The sequence below is a fragment of the Chelmon rostratus genome, chromosome 20 (genome assembly GCF_017976325.1).
Source record: "Chelmon rostratus isolate fCheRos1 chromosome 20, fCheRos1.pri, whole genome shotgun sequence".
NCBI lineage: Eukaryota > Metazoa > Chordata > Actinopteri > Chaetodontiformes > Chaetodontidae > Chelmon > Chelmon rostratus.
The window spans coordinates 22,474,952-22,487,495 of record NC_055677.1 but is presented as its reverse complement, the minus strand read 5'-3'; the positions used below and the strand labels follow the sequence as shown (position 1 = coordinate 22,487,495).

Sequence of the window (12,544 nt, the reverse complement as noted above, 5' to 3'; positions counted from 1 at the left end):
AGATGCATGAAAGATGATGAGAAGGTTGATTTGATATTTAAAGGACTAGTGCAGCATAGTGCGACTAATAAACTATTGAGATAATCTATTCATGATGTGAAGCAAGCAACCGATAGAATATTTGTTCAGGTAAGTTACACTCATGCAGGTTAACTGGAAACTGAACAGTCTGTTCGCCCTGTCTCAAACTGTCCAGATGTGAGGAAGAGCCGACTGTCACATACATACTATAAAAATACTTTTAATAATGAAAACGCATCACATTTATATCTCAGCATGGCAAATAAAACTCGTTTCAGGACACATGTAGATGCCAACAAAAATCGCTAAAACAAAGCCAGAACTCTCACATTACCTTCAGGTGGGGTGGCTGCAGTCGGCTGGTCAAATGATGATGTGTTGAATTAAGATTTGTTTATTATAATTAAGAGTCATATATTGTCTTGGCAAATTGTACACCTTAAACAACGAAACAAGAATGTGGCACATAACACTTACACACATCACATTTTAATTGAGACTATTTCGTAACGAAAAGGCATCAACTCGGCAGAGCGAGCGATGAAAAACAATTTCAAATAGTTTGTGTTATTCCAATCAGTGGTCTGTAGTGGGGTTTAAATCTGCCGAACTAAAAAAAGCACATCATCATGTTAGTTTAGGAGCTAAAACGTGGTGTGGCACACTATTGTTGCTGCTCAGTAACAAGGCTCCGTCCTGAAGATCTGACAGAAGAAGAGCGCCTTCTAAAATGTTCCTAAAACTTGTGCGTGTTATGAAAGTCACAGCCGACAGTAGGCTACATCTGTGCGCCAGCTAGACTATAAAACAAACTCATGTCTGGGATCGCAGCTGCTCCAGGCGAGGCAGCAGTTCCTGGGCGCTGGGTCTGCAGCGGGCCTCTCCGCTCCAGCACCGGTTCAGCAGAGTCCTGCACAGCCGCCCCTGCTTCGACCGGAACAGCGGGTGCTTCTGGACACACGGCCGCAGATGGTGCGCCACGACCGCGTACAGCACGTGCTGCCTGTCGCCGGTGTACGGCTGCTCTCTGGTGACCAGCTGCCAGAAGGTGATCCCGAAAGAGAAGATATCCGCTTTGGTGGACACCCCCTCGCCTTTCAGCAGCTCCGGGGATCTGTGCGTGTACGTGCCGCCGACGTGACTGAGCTGCGGGCTGGTAGCGCTCACTTCACGTCCACGCTCGAGTGTCAACGAACAGCCGAAATCGGCAATTTTGCAGACGTCTTCACTTGACACCAAGACGTTCGCAGGTTTTATGTCCAGATGCACTACGTTGTGGGAGTGAAGGAAGTGCAAGCCGTGTACAATGTCTGCGCTGTACCTGAGCCACCTGTCCTCCCCAAGCGGCTCTACACATTCGTAAATGATTTGCTGCAGATTTCTGCTCCCCACGAACTCCATCAGGATCGTCCCGATGCTGCTTTCGTCTCCAAAATCCGCCGGTACGCAGGTGGTTGCTGCGATGACGCGAACGATGTTTCTGTGGCGCAGGTGTGCTGCGTTCAGCTCGGCCCAGAAGCTCTGTCGCGACGCCAGCTTGTTCTTGGTGCACTTCTTGACTTTCTTCAGTGCGACGGTGTCCCCCAGATATTCTGCCTTGTAGACGGAGCCGAAGCCTCCGGAGCCCACAGGCTGCATGGAGCGCAGCTCCTTCCAGTGGATCACCGAGGACCAGAGCCGACTGGAGACCTTGCCGTGGAGCCTTTGTACGGGGACCTGTAAGGTGTAGCCGGAGGAGTGTTTGGTCAGCGGGCTGCTGCAGGTCCCGATGTCCAGAGAGGGGTAGATGTCTTTGGGCAGCAGGCGAGTCACGGGGATCGGAGAAGGCATCGTGCGTAGCGGAGACTGTGTGCAGGCTGAAGTCTGCTGGTGACTGAAAAACTGTTCGGCAGTCTGGAGGCTTTTCAGCACACACTCTCTCTCTCTCTCTCTCTCTCTCTCTCTCTCACACACACACACACACACACACACACACACACACACACACACACACACAGCCATACACACACACACAGCCACACTGCCACTTAGTGTTGTGGAGTATGTAGTGCGTTCTGTTTGGGTTCAACGGGTTCGCCCCGATGGTGAAACTCAGTTTACGCTGTCTACAGGAGGGGAGGATGGGGGGAAATGAGCCACTCTTTGCATTGTGTGGTAGTAAAGCACAGTAATATATGTCAAAATGAAACTACTCTGTGTGTGCATGCCATGGATAACTATCGCAGCTAAACAGCTGAGCAACTCTGTGCAGCAGTGCATAATGACAAATTTGACTCACTAGATTCAGCATGAGGCTGGGGGAGGGAGCTCCGCTGAGGAACGTGTTACGAGGAGTGGAGCCTGTTTGTTCTTTTCAGCCTTTTCACTGAGAGTCTTCCAGCATGCAGAAACACATCATCACATTCTGCTTCAGTGTAAGTGTTGCGACAACACAGGACTGCACACAGAGTGCTGCATCAGCCGGCAGCAGGACTGATGAAGCTGCCATCCTTGGCAGATCTTTAGAATTTGAAAATAGGCTTTTGAGAGAAAACCTGCACTTGTGGCCAGTTATAAATGGCCACAAATTCTGAATGTTCCAAACCCTCCACATAAAATATAGGGGTTTCAAGCAAACAGATATTGTGATAAAGTGAGAGAGACATAGATGTGAAGGCACACACAGTGAGCAGTGAGAGCAGGAAGGAGCATTAGTCAGTTTCCAGAGTATATTGAAGCTTGGCTCATACCACCCTGATCCCAAAAAAGTTGGAATGCTGTGTTAAACGCAAATAATACAATGATCCTTTTTGACATATACTCAATTGAAAACAGCAGGAAGACGATGTGTTTAATGTTTGACCTCATCAGCTTGTTTGATTTTTGTAAATATCTGCTTTTTCTGAATTTAATGCAGCAACATGTTTCAAACAAGTTGGGATGGGTCCAATAAAAGACTGGGAAAGTTGTGGAACGCTCCAAAAACACCTGTTTGGATCATTCCACAGGTAAACAGGTTGATTGGTAACAGGTGATAGTATCATGATTGGGTATGAAAGGAGCATCCTGGAAAAGATTCAGTCGTTCACAAGCGAGGATGGAGGAGGTTCACCACTTTGCGAAAAACTGTATGGGTTCAAAAACAGTTCAAAACCAGCATCTGTGATGGTATGGGGCCCATGGCATTGGTGAAGTACACCTGTGAAGGCACCATTAATGCTGAAAGGTACATGCAGGTTTTGGAGCAACAAAGGCTGCCATCCAGATTATGTCTTTTTCAGAGGCGTCCCTTCTTATTCTGTCACGACAATGCCAAGCCACACTCTGCAGGTGCAGCGTGGCTTCGTAGTACAAGAGTGCAGGTGCTAGACTGACCTGCCTGCAGTCCAGACCTGTCTCTCATTGAAAATGTGTGGTGGATATGAAGTGCAAAATATGTCAACAGAGACCCCGACTGTTGAGTAACTGAAGTCGTATATCAAGCAAGAATGGGAAATATTTTTGACTAATTGGACTCAGAGACAGCTAACCAGAACTTTGTACACATCACCTGTCAGACTGCTCACCTGCAATGCAATGTTTGGAAATTGTTGTGCCATTTCAACCGGTTTGTTTAGTTTTACCAGAAGATTAAATAAACTAATGACATCAACTTATGGGACGAACAACATAAGGGAATTACTAACTCACATTCTGTTTTAACTACGTCATATCTGAGCATTCTGAACATTCTCTGCACCATAAATCTGGCATAAATGTATACAGTATGTGCTGAGGACGAAGGTGTTCTCTGTCTGTTTTATATTTGTCACTAGTTATTTTTTCTTCAGATCCACCTCGGATGCATCTGAGCTATCAACTTTTAGCTGGGGTTCACATCATAAAATCTCTTCCTCTAAAAACAACATGGCAGGACAGAAGCAAGCAAACTGTCAACAGCAGCACTTTGTATGAGTTCAAACATAGAAAAGAATTCTCCAAAAAAGAGCAGAATTGTTAAGATTTTAATTTGGAGTATGCTGCTCGGCAGATCATATTTGCTACATTTTGATGAAAAGCAACATGAACAGTAAGTTCAGCAATCACAATGTCAGATGTGCTGGGTGACATTATATGGATAGTATCTTAAAGTAATGTATTAGTACACAGTGTACCATGTGCAGACCAAACCCATAAATGAATGTATCTGACTAAAACATATTGTGTTTGTTTCTAAAGCCAGCTTCATTGTTTTCTAAAAGCTAATAAAAACACATCAGTGAGCCACACTGCTGCACTGAGTGATGTTCCTTTATTACCCTGAACACACACACACACACACACACACACACACACACACACAGTAGTTTATTTTGACTCAATCTCATATGCTGATGCTGGCAAGAATACGCACTAGAGCACCAAATGTGGATTAATCCGCTGCTGAAAATAGTCCCCAACACATGCATCACTTCTGCCTGTTTGAATAATGTTTACTAAAAACTAAAGTGGCCAACTGTTTTAGTACTTTTAGTACAGACTAACACAATGCTTTGTTGATGAAGCATTGAATTGATATTAAGCAAAATATAGTATAACAGGACATAGACACAGCTCAACCACTAAACTGTATTGGTACAGCACTGCCTTATGTTAACTTAGCTGTAACCATCACAGTAACTGTTACAATGGTATTTCAGCATTTTTCCAGATGCAGATTAGGGTTTGCTTTGAACCAACTTTTTCCAGCTTGTGTGCAGAATTCATTCTCATTTGCATTGTTAAAGGCAGACATTTTGTCTCGATAGACGAAATCAGATTTAATGTTAAGAGCACATTAAAAGGTGGACAGTGAGAAAAGGCGTGAAGGAACCACTGGTTTACAACTAAGTACACACTCAGACACATTTTGGGAATGACCAGACAGACACTGTTGGATCCTTCTCTTATGTTTATTGAACTTTCATTACATTGTGTAAAAACACTGGAGTTGACGACTGCAGCTCTTCTCTCATAGCAGCAAGGTATGTAAATCAAATCAGGTTATTCTGCCAGACAATAAATAATCTGCCTCTTTGGATGATGTTGTCAATTTTTAAAGAACAACGGATAAAAGCTGCAGAATTAATTTTCATTTTACACAACCTATAAACATACACGCGCGCGCACACACACACATATGTGTATATATATATATATACACACAAACATACATATGTATATATACATATATATTACATATATACACAAAAACATATATAATGTATATATACATATATACACATATACACACACACACATACATATATGAATTACTTTGCCTATATTTATAAAATTACAACAGTAGTTTGTAAAATAGATTTAAGTAGAATATTGAGAATTAGCAATGACTCCACCATTGTGACAGGATGGCATTGTTGAAATGCAACGAATAACAGAAACAACACGGCTGGAATGCTGTTCATCTCTGAACTTCCTCAGCTCATTTTCAACGATGTCACACGGAGTCGTGTTTTTCTGTGTCAGCTCCAAAGTCTTCATCTCTGCTGAGCAACTTCCCTCAGAGCAATCTCCCACAGTGACTCAGTTTCCCAATATCATGACACACAGGTGGGGAGGGGGTGAGGGGCATGTGATATTACAGGCAAGTCTGTCAAAAGACTACAAAAGTCACAGTACAATAAAAATATATGTAGCTATATAGTACAACCAGGCACACTGCCAACTGTTCAGCTAAACTGGATACTTTGTTTGTACAAACGTTACATTTAAGAACTAGAAAAGAGGTCTGTAGCACCTTAAGGAGCTTTAGAAGTATGTTAGCAGCTTGATCCAATACCAAAATATATTGCAGTATTGCAGTGTTTCTTACGTACACATTCAATAAAGTTCACTGGTACCACTGAAGCTTATAAAGAAGTTTGACAGAAATTGCTGAAGGTCTGTGCCTCTCACTGAAGAGCATCTCCTGTCTCCTGGTCTCCTAACTACTGCAGGAGACATTTTATTTTTCCTAATTCTTTTTCCCAGGGCCGTTGAGATTACTTTACAATTACGAATTTGATCTGAAAAAGTCCAAATCGGATTTCCTTTCTCTAACCTATGGAGCATTTTAATGTCAACTTTGATCCACAGCTTTTATTCTCCCCACATCAGATCCCTGGATTCTGTCATACAGTCCATATGAGTTATACATTAAGTTGAAACTGCAGCTAGCTGATTGGAAAATCTGTGTTCATGCCACAGCTTTCAGACAGAAACCACTAAGAAATCAAGTAATATATTTAGGTCATATGTCATACGTCACACTGAGGTCAAAGGATGATAGAGGAGGACAAAATCATCCTGGGAGTTATTGAACATACAGTATCTTATTTGTCTTCCTATCAACTAAAAAACCCATGAAAAAGATGATATTCATAATTAAGTGCTATCTAATCGTCATTTGAAGTTTCATTATTAGCTCTCACCTAAACCAGCGGTTGAATAGTCAAAGAAGGCCTTCTGACCAACTAGGCCTACAAATATCTGTGTTTAAGGTACAATATTTTGTTAAAAGACCCCTCAATGAGATACACAGAACACTTGTGCAAGTAAAGCAAAAATGACACTTTGATAGGAAAAACACTGTCAAAATTGTACCTGTAAAAATAAAACATTTTATATTGTATTTACATGTTATTGTTCTCTAAAAGAGCTAAATATATCATCTATACATTTGTAATAAAAGTTTGAAACAAATTGTATTGGAGGAAATAAAGGCATTCAATTTACAAAAAGTGCTATGAAAAAAATAGCGGCTTGCTAACATCTCTTGTAAAAACACAAACCTTCACAAGATACAAATAGCAAACTTCCATAAATGCTTTGCACATTACACATTCAACTCTACATTTCACACAACCCAGAAAAATATTGTCTCTATTCATGTCTCATCAAGTCCTGTCATTCAGGAAGGAAAAAGGGGAACTTAACACTTGAAGTTCATCATCATTTTTGAATCTCAAAGCACAAAAACAAGATGAGTATGTGAGGTAAATGATAACACTATCGGGTTACATATCCATCAACCATTTCATGGAAATAACATGCACCATCTGTTAACGCTGTGGGGGGAGAGAAAAGGCCAAGTTTGGCAAAAAATGTTGGAGGCTGTAAAGTTCACATTTTTTCCATATAGTGTGCAGTCCAATGTCTCTTATGTCCAAAATTATGTCTGTACTACATATGAAATATGCCATATTTATTTTATGAAATATAGATCAGCGAGCATCACCTTCATGACATTTCATCCTTTAGTTACATTGGCAGGTTTATTATCAGCTGAAAATGTTAGAATCTGTGTCAATATGACACCAGACTTTTGGTACTGATACCAAAACAATATAGACCAACCTTTTCTACAAATCCTTTTTTTCATTTTACAAAAGAAGGAACAATACTCAAGTGTTGAGCATGAAAGTTTACTCTTGGCCTTACTTAGACTTACTAGATTTTTTATAGCCCTTCAAGCCTTTACAGCCTTCATCAAAAAAATTGAGTTTGCTCAGTTGCTATGGAGTATGAAGTCTATACAGGTTGAAAACAACAGCTATATCAAGTTGCAACAATAAGTATTGGCTGAAGGAGGCAGTGTGCCTAAAGTGAGTTCTGAGTGTGCAGCGTTCCCTTTTTAATGTGCTGCCTGTGAGCAGCACCTAGGAGAGGTGATGTTTTCCCTCAGCTTTCATCAAAATTGTGATTTAAATCAGGAACTAATGGGTCAAAGAAAAAGAATTAATCTGACCAGGCATTTGATGCTAGCTTTCAGTAAAGATTTTGGTTTTCAGTGCTGAGCACACAATCCAGTCACCCATGACGTTAACTGTATGAGTAGGAAGACTACAGTCAAAAGCCCCCAGCTGGCAGCAGTTGGAAAACACTTCTGTGGCCTCAGTATCATGGATGTTACTCCATGATTTGGAGTTTGCTACACAAACCTTTGTGGAAAAATGTGAATTTTCAGCAGCAGATTGTATCTTTAAATGTATTGTGTATTTCTGTGATTTCACAGATGTGCACTGTCAGCCCAGAATGAGAACATTTTGCCCAGGTAGTATCGTCTTTTCTCCTTTGGTAGGCATAGGGAATGCTATGCGACCAGAGTGATATACGGGGTGCTGAGGTCACAAACGAGGCTAACCCAAACAAGCAACTTTCTATGAGCAACAACAGCTGCAGTAACTATTCAATGCAACACTACCACATTTAGAAAATCTAAATGCACGACAGTAAAGAGAGGTAATGGCAGTTGCTAATGACACGTCAAAGCAATGCATCAGTGCTAACTGTAGTTAACTATGATTCTGTTGGTAGAAAAATATCTCTTGAACCTCAACTTTCCACTTAATGGTCCACTTATTATCACAGATGTTTTCAGTATCTGCCTGTTCCAACACTTCACTGAAGGTGTATCATGTTTACACAATCCCAATTTTCAAACCTAAGACTCCATGTTTTCAACAGCAATTCAAAAATCCTAGATGTCATGTTGGAATCAGTCATTTAGAGGTTGACAAGTGAAAGGTGATGTTACTGGACATAACTGTAATGGTTAACTTGTGGGAAACAATATCTAATATATATATATATATATATATGATGTACATATGCTCCTTCTATGCCGTTACTTGGGCCACTTTTCTTAAAAAGGCTCTATTGTATTTTCCACATTTTTAAAATAACAGCTGATATGTTAAAGAACTACATGAAAAAGAAGGCACAACTCGTTCTTTTTCCAATGTACGATTTGAATCTTATATTGTGTCCAGACTAATAACAGTAAAGCTACTTTAGGCTGCATGACTTCATGTTGAAAGGAGACAAGAAAGCAATGTGCATTTGTGTCTGTGTGTGCACTCACTGTCCATCTGAAATGAAACGCAGCTTCTGTTCACTGATTTCTCAAACAACAAACACCTCTTCTGGTGGTTTGGGTAGAGGTGGAAACCCTACTGACTGCAGAAAATTGCAAAAGCACTATTTAAAAAATCTAAATGATAAGAATCACAGATGCCTTATGTCCTTTAAAAAATGTATCTCAATTTTGTATTTTTTGAATGAGAGATGTAGTTCACTTAAATCACCAAAAAACAAAAAAACAAAAACATATGTTCTCTTCCCTCTAGTGGCATTTATCCATGCAGACAGTTTTGGTTTAATTTGTCCAGGTTTTGAGACTTCTATCATCACACCAGTGCAGGTAAAAACAACAATTCCTAGTCCAGTTCCTAAAGATACTGGGCTGAATTTTTCAGTGCTCTTTCACCTCCATTGAACTCGAGTAGAGGCAGAAGTCTCAGAGACAAATATCTCAGAAACAACACGTCACTATTCCCAAAGGTGCTGAAACGACATCCAACACATTTAACTGCATTTGACTGTCAGGAAGAACTGCCTGGACTAATGATCTAAATCAAGCATGCTTTGGCCTATTCTATTCAAATTTGATTAACCCAGGGATGGTTGGTTTTTTCCAGCACTGTCCTGCTTCACATTCATACAGCTCTACACATTAAGGAGATGCCCAAGCACCACTATAATCTTCTATCGTCCTATGGTAAGCGGCTTTGCTGGTACAGTGCTAGAGGGCACTAGAAGCAGTTAAAGACGGGGCAAACGTTGACTGTTCCTGCAAAGATTTTCCCTATCCAGGGCTCCCTGCCCACATGGCCCTAAAACAGAGCTCATTTCTACCATCTCAAAAATTTCAGTTCAGATAAAAATTCTCCCCTAAAGCTACACATCACAGTACTGAGAGCTGAATTTAATGACATGAAGGCAAATCCTACAGAACTCCAAGAACAGCAGACCGAATGATTGAATAGTTCGAGGGATTTCACTCAAATGAGTGTGGATTCATGTCTAAAGCTGTATGGCATGAATGCATTTGTTTTCCTGACAAAATGAGTGCTGTTAGGTTGCATATCAACATTTTGATCTTAACAAGAACAACTGAGCTCTAAAGATTAGACAGTAATATTCCTTTATGCCTTATTTACCTTTGAGCGTTGATCCTCTTTTCCAGCAGCATAAGTAAGCATACACTGAGATGCTAGCTTTTCATTGCTGTTAACATTAAAGAGCGATTACACTGAATCTCTGTTCACATTTGCACAAAAACTGGAATGCAAGCAACCATTTCCTTCATAATCAGCATTTCAATTCCTATTTCACTTATTGTCTAAGTCTAAACTGAGTCTTTCAGAGACTTCATGTTCATAGAATTAGACAGTGTAGTCACAACCTACAAGACTAACATGTGTTTTGTGTTTTAGGAGGTGACTTCCACTTTAATCCAAACAAAGTGAAGTGGAGCCTGCAGGAGGAAGTCAGAACATGTGGCTGTGGACATTTATTTTCACAATCAAAGTGCTGAACTGATTCTGAACTGAGCAGTATTTTGGATCTTACAATATATTTGCATTCATTCTGAATGCTATTTAGAAGACCTGCATGTTGAGTGTTAATGGAAGCACAACATACTAAAGCATGTTTCCTTCCCCTCACACACCTCTGCAAAGGTTGAAAGAGTATTCTTGCCTGAGAAAACATTTAGTCAGGCTTTTAAAATGGAATGACTACCGAGGTGTGGCCCATGAAGGATTCCTCTTAGCATTCTGAAGATTTGTTTCACATCCATTTCTTTTGGCAAAACTACCAAAATAGCAGCAAAATTTGGCAGTTTCACATAATGTTAAAATGATTTTCTGTACTTTTGAAGAGGTCAACATTGTTCCACACTGAATGAGAAAAAAACTGATTGGCATATTGGCATATTTTATATGTATATTCTATATCTAGCTCTTGGTTCAAAGATGGACAGCGGCTGGAATATTTAGTCAAGAGTATTTTTGCCATTAATCTGGCAATAGCTAATTTCACTTTTAATGTACGTATTGGTGGTGCGGATTGTAAAAATAATGTTTTCTTCAAATATTAAATGCTTAAATTGGGGCACATCATCTTAAATTGTTTTTGCTTCATCATTTGAGAGACACTGGGGACATGGTGTTTTATTTCTTCAGTTATCTACAGAGGCTCTTGCTTTTTTAAAAAGCAAAGCATGAGGTTCAGCCCCCTGTCCATCCAAATTATTTTAGTAATCCCAGTTTCCATTTTTATACTTCACTTTTTCATCCCACCCTTGCTATGACCTTTTCTAATACTGTACATACTGTACAGCTTTCTGCATCTTTCTCATCTACAACTAAAAAGTTTAGTTTCAGGTCAACAGTCACAAACAACATCTAACCACAGTTCTTAGAAGTCAAAGTGCGACTAAAGGCACACGTGCTTGAAAACGGAGATACTCTGTGTGTGATTATGCATTTTTGCAGGAATAACTTCCTTCAATCTTAAACAAGTGCTTGCTTTGTGGTCTTTGATTAAATTGTTTTTTTTTTTTTTTTACAACATTTGAAGAATAAGGCACACTGACACTAACAAAGGGACAGTGGAACAGCTCAGCTGCCATGTTTAAAACCATCAGCAAAGACACATTGAGCCTGTAGTACTACTACTGCTGAAAGATAACTCTACTGGGGTGGCTGTCATTTCAGCTATTTGGCTGGGTATGGATCATAAACAGTGATGTTTGTGTGTCATGGTTAGAGGTGTCTTCTGTGTGTTTTTATTCTGTTTTAAATGTACTCTCAACATCATTTGAAGTGAGGGCATGTCCTCAATGATTCTTCGAGATGTAAGTAAAGTTGAATGAATGAACTAATAAATGAAAACAAGTACTTTTTTTACTTTCTCAAATGAAAATGGTGCCTGTTAGTCCAGACACATGGTTGATCTCAACTCTCCAACTTGAACGCTTTGTGTGCGTTGTGGGGAGAGCATTTAGTTGTTCAGCAGATAGAAGCCAGCTCTGTCTGTGTTTGGTTGACCTTGGTTTGGGATTGGGGGATAACTAAACTCCATAGCTAGTAGATAGTTGGAGAATTAAGATAAAACTTGACCAGAAATTCCACTAACTACCAAGATAAAATGTAAAACTGCACTGTAACTGTAAAACACTGTTGCTCAGTAGTTCCTCCTCAGTACCTTGTCTATAACAATATGAATAAACTTCTGCGTTATGGATCGATCAAAGGACCAGACTGATGTTTTTGCATGTTTTAGACTATTTACCAAAAATCACAAATACTTTAACTTTGTGCTAATATTTCTTCATAGCATGTTTGAGATGTTTCGATTGAGCTTTCCCACCTTCCAGGAAGCCGTTGGTTTCCTATAATTTCATTACATTTTGGAAATAAACTTGCAGAATCTTGAAACCGGGTTGTGTAATCCAGCACAGTGAACATTAGGTCTGCTTCACCTGCTGCCATGGTGACGTCATTTTACTGCGTGGTAAGGCAGTTGTGAGCATGTATAATACAGTGATATAATGACAAAAATACAAGCAGACATGATCACTGTAGTGGATTACCTCACTCAAGTAAGTGGATTTCCATACAGATTAGAAATCAATGAAACGCAATAGCTGCCTGGAACACTGCAAAAATTCAAAATCTGG

At 40.1% G+C, this 12,544-nt stretch overlaps 1 protein-coding gene across 1 annotated transcript; it reads right to left on the bottom strand.

Annotated features, from left to right (window-relative positions):
• Positions 1 to 290: 290 nt before the first annotated feature.
• Positions 291 to 1,877, bottom strand: mos (v-mos Moloney murine sarcoma viral oncogene homolog). Its single transcript, XM_041961814.1, has one exon. It carries the CDS (start codon positions 1,849 to 1,851, stop codon positions 835 to 837), a length of 1,017 nt encoding a protein of 338 aa, XP_041817748.1. The 5' UTR covers positions 1,852 to 1,877; the 3' UTR covers positions 291 to 834.
• Between the last annotated feature and the right edge of the window lie 10,667 nt (positions 1,878 to 12,544).

Bases quoted from the DNA above. Each gene is read 5' to 3' on its own strand.
- mos (XM_041961814.1), bottom strand. From the start codon at position 1,851: ATGCCTTCTCCGATCCCCGTGACTCGCCTGCTGCCCAAAGACATCTAC.